Source organism: Xiphophorus hellerii, chromosome 3 (assembly GCF_003331165.1).
Source record: "Xiphophorus hellerii strain 12219 chromosome 3, Xiphophorus_hellerii-4.1, whole genome shotgun sequence".
Lineage (NCBI taxonomy): Eukaryota > Metazoa > Chordata > Actinopteri > Cyprinodontiformes > Poeciliidae > Xiphophorus > Xiphophorus hellerii.
In genome coordinates, this window is record NC_045674.1 from 33,434,713 (window position 1) to 33,450,171 (window position 15,459).

Sequence of the window (15,459 nt, forward strand, 5' to 3'; positions counted from 1 at the left end):
GAAGAAATGTACAGTACAATATTTATAAAAACTCCTTTTACAACATCCTCAGTTTCTATCAGGATTTCTGGCAAGAACTGAAAACAACACTAACACATGAACCGGTATATTAATGGATGTCTTAATTCCCTTTAGAGAGAAAACAAGGATGTGTCATATTCACAACATCCTCTCCACACTTTCAGGAGGATTTTGCACCACCAACAACAATAACAGAGATGGAAGAGGTTTCACTGTTTTGGCACTGCAAGCCAAATGTTTGGGCAAGTACAAACAAAAGACTTTCACTTAGAATATTGGTCTTCATTTCAGACAAAGGCAATAGTCTGAGTCGGCACAGTCAATCACATGACATGATGAGCGAGCTCCAGCAGCTGTGACAACAAATGGAAAACACTTTGGATTCATCAACACAGGTCAGTTCAGCTCTTCTCCAGCACAGGAAAATGAAATCCTTAAAACGGCCACAAGATTTTCAACCAGAGATAAACCAAGAACATGACATGACACTCTGTTTATGGGTGGATGTTTGTGGGCTAAATGTAGGCAGCAACAGCACCTCCTGCTTTCAAGTTTAATTGTAGACATGTAGTTTGATCAGAGCAGTCAGTGCTGATATGGTTTTATAGGTGGTATTGAGTTTTTAAATTGCTGTTGGGAGAATGACTGAATTACTTTTTGAGGAGGAAACAGTTGAATTCTACACAGATTAAAATGTCCTTGAATCCTTTTTATGCTCCCAGTAATAATCCTCCTGTGGGAGAGCACAGCCAGTTCACATCCATTCAGACACAACAGGTGAATGGATGTTTTGAAAGGCGCTGACAAATAAAACTTGTTAAAATATTTATTCCATGGAATTTTTTGTGATTATATGGTAAAAAAAATAAAACTTGATTTCTTTGTGTGGAACAAAGAAAAAAAGAAAAAACGAAGACCTCCTCAATCCCACCAACATGCCTTCCATTGAGGAAGCTGAGCCTGGGGACTCTGGGTTGGGCTCTCCAATCTCTGGGGACGAGGTCACCAAGGTGGTTAAAGAGCTCCTCGGTGGCAAGGCCCCGGGGGTGGATGAGATCCGCCCGGAGTTCCTTAAGGCTCTGGATGTTGCAGGGTTGTGTTGGCTGACGCGACTCTGCAATATCGCATGGACATCGGGGGCAGTTCCCCTGGATTGGCAGACTGAGGTGGTGGTCCCCCTGTTCAAAAAGGGGGGACCGGAGGGTGTGCTCTAATTATAGAGGGGCCACACTCTTAAGCCTCCCTGGCAAGGTCTATTCAGGGGTCCTGGAGAGGAGGGTCCATCGGATAGTCGAACCTCGGATTCAGGAAGAGCAGTGTGGTTTTCGTCCTGGTCGTGGAACACTTAACCAGCTCTACACCCTCAGCAGGGTCCTGGAGGGTGCATGGGAGTTTGCCCAACCAGTCTACATGTGTTTTGTGGACTTGGAGAAGGCGTTCGACCGTGTCCCTCGGGGAGCCCTGTGGGGGGTTCTCCGGGAGTATGGGGTACCGGGCCCTTTGATACGGGCTGTCAGGTCCCTGTATGACCGGTGTCAGAGTCTGGTCCGCATTGCCGGCAGTAAGTCGGGCTCGTTTCCGGTGAGAGTTGGACTCCGCCAGGGCTGCCCTTTGTCACCGATTCTGTTCATCACTTTCATGGACAGAATTTCTAGGCGCAGCCAAGGTGTTGAGGGGACCCGATTTGGTGGCCTTAGGATCTCATCTCTGCTTTTTGCAGACAATGTGGTCCTACTGGCTTCATCAGGTTGTGATCTGCAGCTCTCGCTGGAGCGGTTCGCAGCCGAGTGTGAAGCGGCCAGGATGGGGATCAGTGCCTCCAAATCCGAGGCCATGATCTTGAGCCGGAAAAGGGTAGAGTGCCTTCTCCGGGTTAGGGGGGGTGTCCTGCCCCAAGTGGAGGAGTTCAAGTATCTCGGGATCTTGTTCACGAATGGGGGAAGAAGGGAGCGGGAGGTCGACAGGCGGATTGGCGCAGCGTCTGCCGTTAAGCGAGCGCTGTACCGGTCCGTCGTGGTGAAGAGAGAGCTGAGCCAAAAAGCGAAGCTCTCGATTTACCGGTCGATCTACGTTCCCACCCTCATCTATGGTCATGAGCTTTGGGTCATGACCGAAAGAACGAGATCGGGATACAAGCGGCCGAAATGGGTTTTCTCCGTAGGGTGGCTGGGCTCTCCCTTAGAGATAGGGTGAGAAGCTCAGTCATCCGGGAGGGACTCAGAGTAGAGCCGCTGCTCCTTCACATCGAGAGGAGCCAGTTGAGGTGGCTCGGGCATCTGGTCAGGATGCCTCCTGGACACCTCCCTGGTCAGGTGTTCCGGGCACGTCCCACCGGGAGGAGGCCCCGGGGAAGACCCAGGACACGCTGGAGGGACTATGTCTCTCGGCTGGCCTGGGAACGCCTTGGGATTCCCCCGAAAGAGCTGAAAGAAGTGGCCCTGGGAGAGGGAAGTCTGGGCCTCCTTTCTGAAGCTGCTACCCCCGCGACCCGACCCCGGATAAGGGGAAGAAGATGGATGGATGGATGGATGGATGAATGTGTGGAACAACTCGAATGTTCAGCATCATTTTGGTTTCCTCTAACAGGTCTCATCCTCAGGGGTTCATGTACCATGACAAGCTTTCTATTTCTTCAGACACTTGACATGGGAGCTGAACTCAAGATCAGTGATGAGCACACCAATACGTGGTTTTTATTAGAAGCAAACCAGTACATAGAGAATAAAGTTGAATTGGAAATGCTTTCTGACATCAGGAACATGACATTATCAGCTTTTCCATGAGGTTTTGGTGAAAGTTGGTCATGTAGTGCCTGACTTTTTCAGGTAGGAAATGGTTCCATGGAATTTGTGGTGCCAAGAATTCATCAATTTACACACACTTGATGGGCATTTTGTATTTGCTCAGTGGATGTTTCAAAATCAGGATTCAATATATCATGTGGTTCGCTTCTGCCTGCAAACATCTTTACATTCAGCCCACAGTACAGTATAACACCACAGTCAGTGCAAAAACTTACAGATGTGTGGGAATTTATATATATATGTATATATAATGGTTGCTGCTGGAACCTGAGAAAGCTCCTCAAACTCTGATATGGAATGTTCAGCATTCCCATTGATTCCTACCATTTTTGTGTATCTTATGCAGAAAGTCTTTAAACGTAAACAGCATTGATTGACCAGTAAATTATATGATGAAATATTAAATATTTACATTAACTACCATTTTGCTGATGCAATGCCTCAAACAACTAAAAGTGTGCAGAACCTGTGGTTCAACAGTTTTCCCAGCATTATATTAAAAAATAAGAACAATAATAATGTTGATGACAACAACAACAACCTCTATTAGCAACTGTGCAGAAGTGGAGGCCCTGACAGCAGCAGAGTGTTCAGGCCATGGTGTATCCATAGCTCCCACAGTGCAGAGCTACCAGCAGTCGGTCTCGGAGAACCTCCTGGGTCGGATATTCTGGCAGTTTCAGCATGTTGATGCTAAAAAATGAAGGAAAAACTAACAGTTAGCAGGTTGATTGTCATGGTAACAGGTGTGGCTCAAAAGAAGTCATGAGTGAAGCTATGGATTGTCAATCCCTCCCAGACATCTTTGAGTGTTTTAAAAAGAGCTGTTTGATTTACTATTATTATGATGATGATGATGATGAAGATCTGCACCAAAGAAAAATCCTCTGTCCACCAAACTGAAACCCCTCCCTATTCTTGGAGGTGTTTGATCAAGTGCTTGCAGACTGTTCAGACCAACAAGCAGAGCAGAATGCAGTTCAGAGACAGCAGATCTCTTCAGCTGAGCATCAAGTTTAAAGGTATTTCATGGATGTCAGATTTGTGGAAGTGATATTCTTCCACATCCCCAATTTTATTGAGTTATAAACTAATTAGATCTAGAAACCACATGCAAAAATATTTGGTTCTTATTTGCACCAAGCCTTGAGTGATGTGCAGGATGACTTCAGTGTTTGTAATTTAATAAGGGTCTTATTTTACTTGAGGACAGGTAAAAGATGTGGGCGCACTTAAAACCTCTCCCATACTAATTCTTACCTATGTTCTTATTTAATAACAATTATTAAAACATTGCTTCAGTATTTTGTTTGTCTAAGGAATTGATTGTTAAATTGGCTTAACTGCCTTTTAGAACAAATTTAGGCTTTTTTGTACTGTAGATACATTTGTTTTATTATTCCATTACTGAATTACAAACAAGTGCTGGCTTTACTGAAAATACCAACGTAAGCTCAGTGGGTCTAAAGGCTCTGGAGAGACGGGTGACCTCTGACCTTTTTCTATAACACTGAGTCTCTCCATTGTGTTGAATTTTCTCATGCAGAGAACAGAAGGACCAACCGCAAGATTAGCAAAAAGTGTTGTTGCAGCAAATGAGCTTGGTTTAAGTATCAGGTTTGTAGCATCATTTTACAAAATGAAACCATGAATATCTATGAGAGTTATTTAAGGCCTTTTGAGTCCTGCCTGCTGAAAACAAACTGATCAAACTGCATTTCCCAGCACAGTACTGATGAGATTCTGCTGATATCACTGACATTAGACCACTTATTGCTTAATCCACCCAGGACGCTGGGTGGGGGGAGGGGGGGGTAGTAGGGAGCATTGATTTACTTCCCAGACCTGCTGAACAGGAGGACTGTGAAGCATAAACTGAAGAAAGCTTTAAAGTGGACATGTCATGCTTTTAAATCCTTCATTTTCACATGTAAATCATTTACTTATGGTCTATATAAAGTAGAACTGTAATGCTTTGGTCTGAATTCCTGATTATTGTATCTCCACTGACATCCATCACCTTGTTTAGCAAGAATGCTGTGATGTCATAGACAAGAAATCATTATAGTGAATAGAGAAAAATGAACAGACAGAAAAATATAAACCAAAAAGAGTATAAAGACCGTGTCCCAGCAACACGTGCGGCACTTTGCAGCAGTGACGGCCGTAAAGCGAACAGAACTCAGCCTCAGCTTGAAATGGGAGCACTGGTGCTGACTTACTCATGTTGTTGCTGTATTTAGTGACTTTTCAGAGAGCTCTAGTGACCATTTTTTCCCTAAGAAAGCAACACAAATCAAATCTAGCAACTTTCTCTGGTTTCTTATTGAAGACTTCGGCGGCAAAGTGGTAAAGCCCGAATAGTACTGCAGCTACAACGGGGCAGTGAGAGCTGCCATGAGCCCCTCACATCTACCAGGTATTTGCTGAGAGTGGAGGAGACCCACTCCATTCAGTTTACACATCGCAATGGAATCACACATGCACAACGCTGCTGGTGATCTCGTCCTGGATTAAAAATAATCTACTTTTTTTTTAACACAAACTGTTGCACCAAAACAAAATATCTCCATTTGACTCACACAGCCTCAGTGTTCTGTTAAATGATAAATAAGGTGGATAAAATACAAAAATGAATGTACTGTTTAAATGTATTTTTGAAGGATCTGATTGAGATTCTGTATTGGATGGATGAGACTGAATAAATGAGTTGGAGTCAAAATAAAAACCTGAATGGGACATCCCAATTAAAAATTACGATCACCACAGATGTAAACCCTGACATTCAAGTTTTCCCCCAGTGCATTAGAATCCTGGCGTGCTGCAAGGCAGCAGAGCTACCAGCTGTGCCACTGTGCAGCCCGGCGTCAAATTGCAGTCAAATTGGTTTTCAGGCATGTTTGATGCATACAGTATTTTTATAATGGAAGATAACATCGTTAACTGATAGTGCTAAAAAATGGCACTAATGTGCCTGATAAATACATAATATCCCCCTTTAATCATAAATGTTAATTTTTACATAAGCGAACCGTTGAATACCAGGTTCAATTGACAGAAGAGCAGTTTCACACTTTGCTCAGTGAACAGAACAGCAAGTAACAGGCCAGGAAAGGCCGTGTTGGGTTTGTAAATGGGTTCCTGGTGACCCAGAAGCAAACCAAGACCATGAAAGGTTAAGGCAAATGTTTAAAATATTGCAGAATAATTCTAAATCAACTAAAGTCAAGAAAATTAAGGTAAAATAAAGAGGAATACGAAGTCATTATCATACCAAATGTCGAGAGTAAAAGAGACCCCACGCACAGAATTGCTCCGCCAGTAGAATGTAGATATTGAGAATATAAAAGAATGTCTCTGCTCGCTTGCGGTTAATGTTTTTGGCTTCGGTGGGCGGATCCATCCAGTCTTCTGTCACTACACATGATCGGCTACATTCCCTGTTCCTCTGTAACGACAGTGAGTTTTCCTGATGAAAGTCTTCCTCGTGATTTTGAATGTTTATACTTGACCAGACAAATTAAGAGCTCAGCTCCAAATTGATATTTCTGTGCTACATATTTTGTACTTAGAAATATTAAGTTGAATTGAAATATACTTTATTGATCCCACAAGGGAAATGAAATGTTGTAACTCAGTTTTCTTCGAGTTGTAGATGTTGTTTCCACGAGTTGTAAATTGTAATCACTGGCAGAACTGCTCAGATAATTTTTTCAAGTACTAATTCTACACTATAAAATAGAAAAAAAAAACATTAAAGTACTGAGTACAAAGTAACAATGCTCATTTTACAGTATCAGAGGTGAACAAGAAGTTGAATACAGAGAGCTGATGGACTGCTTTGTGGCATGGTGTGGAAACAATCACCTCATCTTAAATGTGATCAAAATAAAGGACATGATTATAGATTTCAGGAGAAACAGGATGAAAGAACAAACTCATTTCCATCATGAGAGAAGACGTGGAGTTGATGAATCAATACGAGTACCTTGGTGTTTATCTGGACAACCGACTGGACTGGAGACACAACAGTGAAGCGTCTATAAGAAGAGGACAATGAGCAGATGCTGCAGATCTTCAGTCTGTTGTTGAGAGCGTCATCTCTTCTGATGTCATCTGTTGGGGCAGCAGCATCAGAACCAGGGACATAAAAAGGCTCAGTAACCTGATAAAGAAGGCTGGTTCTGTTCTGGTTCTGTTCTGTTCTGGGGACGACTGTGGAACCTCTTGGGACGTAAAGAAGAATTCTTTATAAAATCAAGAAAATTATGGACAACTCTGTCCATTCTCTTTATGAAACTGCTATTCAGAAGCAGAGTGTCTTCAGTCAGAGGCTTCTTCAGATTCGCTGTAATACAGACTGCTACAGAAGATCTTTCCTGGCTACTGCCATCACAAACTGAAGAACCTTAAGTAATGAGCTACAACATTTAATTTCCCTTTGGGACCAATAAAGCATTTTTGAACTGATTTGTTGCTTTGTAGTGTTAAAAGGTTATATCTAAAGTATATCAAATGACACAGATTGTCAAGAGAAGTGGAGTTTTGATGACTACACTGAGCCCTTTGTGACAACTGAGGATGAAGAATCTGCATCTTCGCATCCCAGATGAACATCTTCTCTTTCCAGGGGATGAGGACGGCGAACTGCAGGAGGGTGATGGACTCCCAGCATGTGAAAGGTCTGACCTCGTGGAGGGGGTGTCAAGAAAATCCGAGCTCATCCCACTTCCCCATGCTGGAGATTTTAGTTTAACAGTAATAATAAATAAAGTTATCTTTAAAATGAATCACTCAAGTGACATCAAGGCCCAGCAGTAGACTTAAGTGTCAATAAAATAAATCTGGTTGGGTGTGTTGTTTTTGTCTAAAGCAAACTTTGCTTTAATTCTACTTTTTTCTATCTAATCATAAGAAATCATAGTCAGACAGAGAGAGTCATTAAACAGGAAAAGCAGGTTTCCTGGAAAAAGAGGAAGTTAGTTTCCAGCCTGCAGATTTATAAATATAGCTGAGACTATTTCTTATTTTAAAGCATGAAAGTTTAAAGAATTAAATCTAAACATTTTGGTAATTTGATAAGATTCAAAGTAAAATACTTATATTAATATTGGTTTACTTGTAATAATACTTACAGTTATATTTGTGAGAACACTTACAAGAAAAACAAGTAACTGTAACTTTGGTATCAAATAATTAGAATCATGTATTATTCTTTTGGTTTCTTTTCAGAAAAACATCTGTAATAACTCACATTAGGATTATAATAAGGATAATTAATAAGTTATGGTTATAAAATCATAAATGAATGCTAAATCAGAGAAGCTGAAGAAAATAAATGTGATATAAGTTATGGTTATAAAATTATAAATGAATGCTAAATCAGAGAAGCTAAAGAAAATAAATGTGATATAAATGTGATTTTGACATTAAACTTGAAATGGTGTAGAGGGTGTAACTGCAATTAAACATCACTGATATGTTGGAGGTAGAGAGTAGGTGAAAGGTGAACGGTTAAGGGAAAAAGGGGAACTAACAGGAGAGCAGAGATGATCAACGCCTTATTTAGGTAAAAGGTTGTGCAGGCAATGGACATAGGAGGTTGAGCAACTCTGAGACATTAGCACAGACATCAGGACATAATGTCTGAAGGACAGTGATGGATGTGAGGTCATCTGTCTAAGCAGACAGCCAATGAAAACGCACCAAAAGGGTGGATAAACCCTATATAAGGTGGGTGCAAAAGAGGAACCTTTTGTTGGATCCTCCGGGCAGCTTCGAGCCAAGAGATGGACAAAGAACTCTGCAGCTGAAGAAGAGCCGGGGCCACGGAGCCGAAGACTGTCCTTCTCATGGAGACCAACCGGTCAGGCCCACAACCTGTGGCTTCACATCGCACTTCTCTCATCAGCTGGGTTCAGACCCCAAAGACAAAGATGAAGACAAAGGCAAAGACAAAGAAGAAGAACTGGTGCCTTTTTTCCTGCCAGCACCAAGTCCTGTGTGACCTCACCATCCATGCGGAGAAGAAGCTCATCAGACCTACAGAGATCCCTGCCTTCGCTGATCAACTTCCTCCTCCTGCTGCAGCACCTTCTTCATCATCAGACCTACAGAGATTCCTGCCTTCGCTGATCAACATCTTCCTCCTGCTGCAACACCTTCTTCATCATCAAGCCAGGTCTGGGGTTCGAAACGTCAAACTCCGTCCGTCTCTCTCAAAGGTTCCCTTTTTTTAGTTTTCAGTGTCAGCAGTAGGGAAAGACAGACTAGATGATTGATTTTACTTATTTGATTATTTCTGCTACTGAATTAAGCTGTACTGACCCTTGCAAAACTGCCTTACTAATAAAATATTTAGCATAAAGAAAATCTAAAAGATGTTGTGGACATTCAGTTAATGAGTCACCTTAAGGTTCTTTGATGGTTGTAAAATAGCTGTGATGTTTGATTCTGGAGAGGAAAAAGTTTAAAATGTTTTTAGGTTGCTGGTAGCCCAAATTTAAAACGTCATCCTTGGGACTCACCCGAGTCACTAAAACCTACCTGGTTCAATAAGAAATGCAAGTTGTAAAATAGAGAACGAGCGACCGTTAACAGGTGTGCTCTGTGAAACTAGTTGGCTGTAGGCTGCTCAGTCTGGCTAATTCACAGGGGGAAGAAGGGTGGGACACCTGGATGTAGGCCGTCAGAAAACCAGGCGAATCGTTTCTCGAAACCAGCTTAAACAGAGTTTACTTCAGTTCTTGGCAGGGTAAATCCCAGCAGATTTAGGAAACTCAATTAACCCGTTAGAAGGAGAGCTGGTAGCACATCTCCCCTCTCAGAAGAGGAAGTAGAGAGTGAGACAGTAGAGACAGAAAGGAGGGGGGGGGTGTTGCGCAACAACAAGATGTAGACGCTTTGGTTATTTTTATTGGTAACCAAGACAACAGAACATAACGTCACAACCTTACATGCGAGCAAGCGCTGGTGGGTATTAGTAACACCACTAACTTGAACCAGCACCAGTACATCATAAATATCAATATATTACAGTGTTGATGTCTGTCTTTATTGTTACTGTGCAGCAGGGCTGTGCAAAGAATCAGGTGATCAAATTTTAAAAGGGGCTCATGGAATAAGATTTTAAAACACCTTACAACAGATTTTCATCAAGAATTTAATACAGAGCCATTAAAGCATCCTTAAATTTCCAATTTGCAGGACAATAAAGGCTCTTTCTATTCTGTCATAGTCATCAGATGGGGATAATGCAAAGCAAAGGTAGTCTATGTTTGACCTGATTGCTACAATGTTGCTGTTGAGGAGTTGCTGCTCCTGCTGCAGGGCTGTGTTGATCTGAGATTGTAGACATGAGAAAAAGTATAGGAGAGATGATTCCTCATTAAACAAGAATTACTGAATACATTATAACATTTCTTAAATTCCATTTGTGTCTCACTAAACAAACCTTAATAATTTACTGGTTGACTGGTTGACCTACACCAGTCAATCTGCAACTAAGTTGCAGATTGCTTTAAAAATAATAATACAAATAAAGCTCAGAGGGGAGAGCTACTTTTCTGTGTTATTGTTTGTGCCTCCGAGATTCAGGTCTGGAAGGCAGAGAAACAAAATATATTCATGAGATCTTATCCTTCTCAAGATCAAGAAAAACTAGATTGTATGTTTAGTTTTATCGTGTTGATGCTGTAACAGTCTTCACAGGTCTGCCTGAAACGTCAGATAGCTGCAGCTGATCCAAAACGTTGCTAGTCCTGTTCTAAACCTGGAAAATGTTCTGTCATATGAAATGGTTTTCTTTAACACCAATAGCAGGCCTAAATTGTTGTTTACAAAAAGTATACTTTAAAAAAAAATTCTTGGCCACATTTTAATAGTTGGAAGGCCCAGTTTTGTCCTGCCTTTACCATGATAAGAAACACACAGCATAATCATTTCACTTCACAATGTGCATCTTGGAGGTCATAGGTTAAAAGTAACCATGGAACTGACAGAAGTCCGAATAGTTTAGCCATTTTTGTTTTAAAAATAGTTATTGTTGAGGGGCATAGACAGGGCTACACACACCCAAAGAAAAAAAAGCCCTAACCTTGGCTGCTTGGGAAAGGAGGAAAGGGAAAGAGGCAGGAGTTCAAGCCCCTGTGTACATCTCTGCTGTGCAGCCGTTAGAAACAATTATACAATATAGAATAACACTGATAAATAATCTTACACAATGATAGCAGGACTCTTACAGTTTTCTTAAGAGGGTTCACCTTCATTAGCAAGGACACTCCTCCTTAACACAACAACCACCAGAATAACTGCCTGCTATACAGGCATAAACAGATAAGACAGGCTAGTCAGCTAGCATTAGCTTTCGTCAACTATAAGCTGCTGGCAGATAGCGGCAGCCATGTAAATAAAGTAGGTTACTACAATATTTTAACTGAATATCAAGCTATAGAAATAATCTGTTTCACCAAGAATACTATGCATTCAAACCATGTGCGACTTACCTCCTGTTGGTCTGCAACGCTGCTGTCCTAACTCAGCAAATCCCCCTCTTCATCTTCCTCTTCGCCCAATCACACATGAACAGGGAATGCAGCTAATCATGTCCAGTGATAGAAGACTGGCTGGATCCGCCCACTTAACCCCGAACGAGCAGAAGCAGGAGACGGCGAGCGAACGGAGACATCCTGCGCGTGCGTGCGTCCATATGTTCTCAATCTCAATTCCCCTCGTTTGGGGTCTCATTTACTTTCTCGACTTTCGGCATAATAATGACACCATAAAGGAAGAGTGAATAAAATGTCACTCACCAGGTGCTGGAAGTAGGTAGCAAGTTGGAGGTATATGGCACTGCAGCAATGGTGAACTTCTGCAAACCACTGCCACCCATGAGAAAGGCAAAGCCACCATGAGGAACCCTGGAACTGATTCAGATCATATACATGTTTTATTTTTTTTACTGAAAGATAATCACTCTGTAATCAGAACCACAGCAGACCAACCTTCCAGTGACAAACTGCAGCAATAAGACACGTTCCTCCTGGGTGAGACTCCTCACCACCTTCCAAAACCACTGCAGACATGGAGACAGATTAGCTGCTTGCTAAACAGGAAGTGAAGCCAACCAGAGCCAGCCCAAGGCATAAGCAAACTAAGCAGCTACTTAGGGCCCCAGGGAAACTAAGGGGCCCCCTCAGTGAAGCTGATATTTTTTTTTAGTAACAATTTCTATGTCATAATAACAAAAACACACACTTTCATTATGAAGTGATTTGTTTTCACAATAATATGTATTTTATAATGTATGCAGAAATCATTATTTTACGGACAAAAAGAAAACAATTGCTCATGGGGGGATATATTGTTTGCTGCTGAGCATGACCACTTATGTGGTTGAAACAAACATTATTTTTACATCAACTTCTAAGTTATGTGAAACTTCTGTTAAAATCATTTGAAGGCTCAGAATCAGTTCGGTACCGGTACCGGTCCACATTCTCAGGGGAGAAAGACTCACCTGGTATAAATTACATTTTTAGCCATTGGAGTTACGCATAAGTTAAATTTATTTAATGAAAGAATGTCATGAATATGTGTGTATGTATTCCATGTTAAGTTGGGCTGCACCGATTGCAGTTTTCTGGCCGATCCCTGGTTACTGATCTTTAAAAAGCCTGACCTGCTGATTTTGATTTTGGCTGATACCAATTTTTTCTGTCAGTCAAACCTCTCACTGCAGAGCAGAAGAGGACAGAGACTGATTTTTAAACCTTTGCTGACTAAGATAAGATTAGAGGATAAGATTAGTTTCACATGTAAGTATCAGCAGATCACGATCCCCCAAAATTAAGGAAATTGGCTCCCAGAAATCAACTGGCTGATAAATGTATCCTATACTGTACATGCATAGGACATAGAGTAAACAGCACTATCAGAGATGCAAAAAGTTTATAATAGATGTGTGAATGATCTAATTGTCTAACTGTTGATTCCAGCAATCCACATTGTTAGCAAAAATAGAGGGCCCCAAAACCAAATTCCACTTAGGGCCCCATGGAGGCTTGGGCCGGCCCTGAAGTCAACATCACCGTGACTTCAATGTTCAATGTTACCATTGCTGTAAAGTTATATTTTCAGGAAACTGAGACAGTACCTGTGTTTAAGACCTTTCATAGGTTTAAGACCTATGAAAGGTCTTAAACACAGAAGGCTATTAACATCTCATATCTTCTATACTACAACAGTTGGGCGACCCTGTAAAAATCAATATTTGCTTTTATTTTTTCTGCTTTTAAAAAATCAGTGCCTGGAACCAAATATTTATCTGTGTAGTAATAGTTTATGCATTGAATTTTATGTAATAAGATAGCCATGGCTTCCTCTATCAATGATCACAGTGTTTTGATCGATTTTGGCATGATCATGTTGAAAATTGGATGGTCAGTCAAAAAGGTAATTCTGTAATAAATAATAACATTACGTGAAATTGACCCTGAAAGGCATGCATGTTATGTGTCAACATGGTGAAGTTAGCTGAGCGGACAGAGCAGGCCACCTGGATCACAGGATCTTCAGTGTCATAGCCGCTGGTGTACTCAGTGTTTCTGCACCAATCCTCCACATCCATCTCTGGCATCCCTGATAGCAGAAGCTCCTGTAGATACACACACACACATTTGTGGTTTTGTATCTTGTGGGGACTACATTGACTTCTATTCATTTTCTACAGCCTAACCCTGACCCTTACAGTAATCATAACCCTAACCAAAAGTCAATTCATATCTTAGCCCTAAACCTAACCCTATAACAGCATTTCCCCTCATGGGGACCAAGAAAATGTCCCCACCAGGAGCAGTGGTCTCCACAATCCCACATCGTAAATAGATGTAGGTCCCCACAAGGATATAAGAACCTGGTTCACGCACACCCACCCCCACACGCACACACACACACCTAAAGGGCAATTTATAGTGACCACTCACTAAGTAGCCAGCCACTGCCTCAGCCCTGGGCTAGAGGCCGTTTAGTTTTATCTCAGAGAGGCCAACTTTCTCCTATCTGGATTTGACACAGTTGGGGCTCCCACACTTCCTGTATCTTCCTATATCTACCCCCTCTGTCCCTCACACTTTTTTCAGCTGTTACAACATTTTAATCCATTGCTAATATGTTGTAACATGTTTTCTAACATTAAGCGTTAAGACACTCACACCGATTTTACACCCGTGAGGCAGCAAAGAGACGCTGCTGTGCGAAGCGGCACCAGTGTGTGGTGGAACCATGACAGTAACCCAGAAAAAGGGAAAGTATCCATGACAACATGTCACTTAAGGTTGTTAACAATAGGCTACTAATTTTGTTATCTATGTTCAGAGGTTGGTAGTGCTCTATTTCACTGTAATAATAATAATAATAATAATAATATTGAGTAATATTAGAATCTACTGCTCTTCTCATTTGAGTAAATTGATTTTGCATTTATAGAAATAGATTTCAGAGATTGGAAACTTTTGATTCTTAGACTTCTGCGACTTGCGAGTTTAAACATAATTACTCAGTATTTTCTACATGTTGCTGTTTAGATAATTATTATTTTTCTGCATTAATAAACAACATGGTTATTTTATTTGATGCATGGCCTTAGGTCAGGATTTGAACACAGGAATCCACATAAAGCTATTAGAAACTTTAAATGATATTACATATTTTTGTCATGTTGGAAATATGACACTATGTGTTTATATGAATCATTTATGTTTTGTCTTATATTCATGGAAAAACAATTGTAACAGAAAAGATGTTTTAGCTGCAAAACAAAAACCCCTCACTTCACATTCTGAGCAGCATCTCAGTGCCAAAAGCAGTCAGCCAGAGGGAAAATGGAAAAGCTGTTACCACTAAATTGACTGTTGAGTTGACCTGAAAACATGGCACCATGAAGATATTCCAGGTTAGAGAGTTGCGCTGCACACTGATCCATGCATGATGTGAAATTTTCCAAAAGGAAATAAAAAAAAGAGCCTAATGGAGTTGAAGAGAATTGGGTTCCAAGGTGACACAAGCCGCCCCTCTCCTCCTGGCAAAGCAATCCTTCATCAGATGTGAGGGGTGGCACACAGAGGGGAACAGTAAAAGGTGATACATGAGAGCAGAGAGGGGGAGGAGAAACACGTACCAATTCATATTCGTCAAAAAGCTGGATGAGCGACGGGGGGATGAAGGTGTGGAATCCTTGCAAGAAGGCGTTTATCTGAGGCTGGATGGCTCGTGTCATCCTCAACTCCGTCACCAGCTGGACGTACTCCGCCTGAGAAAAACATTCACTCCCTGATCAAAGTCCTTCACAAATACAGACGGACAAGAGAAGGACGGAGTTCATGCATAGTTATTCTTTCCTCAGGAGGCTTTTCAAAGCCTTACAAGACAGCACCACCTACAGGAGAACTGCAGAACTACATGAGGAGGTATCAACCAAAAACAACAATCTTTTGGCTGATGGTAGACATACGTATGTACTATAACTGATTTGAAAAGTCACTATAATCAGATTCAACCACAATAAATATTATCAAGTTTTAACACTGGAGGAAAATCTCTCATCAGATCCAAGTGATTCTAGTTTGTTAAAAAAATA

The 15,459-nt window shown here is 41.4% G+C and overlaps 1 protein-coding gene across 1 annotated transcript in view; it reads right to left on the minus strand.

Annotated features, from left to right (window-relative positions):
- Positions 1 to 2,558: 2,558 nt before the first annotated feature.
- Positions 2,559 to 15,459, minus strand: part of hace1 (HECT domain and ankyrin repeat containing E3 ubiquitin protein ligase 1) — a 38,503-nt gene continuing 25,602 nt past the window's right edge. The window contains exons 20-24 of the mRNA XM_032558859.1: positions 15,001 to 15,132; positions 13,381 to 13,479; positions 11,828 to 11,898; positions 11,636 to 11,749; positions 2,559 to 3,518 (exon numbers count right to left, since the gene is read on the minus strand). Of these exons, the coding sequence (XP_032414750.1) occupies positions 3,416 to 3,518; positions 11,636 to 11,749; positions 11,828 to 11,898; positions 13,381 to 13,479; positions 15,001 to 15,132 (519 nt within the window). The 3' untranslated portion in view covers positions 2,559 to 3,415. The remainder of the gene's footprint in view (positions 3,519 to 11,635; positions 11,750 to 11,827; positions 11,899 to 13,380; positions 13,480 to 15,000; positions 15,133 to 15,459) is intronic.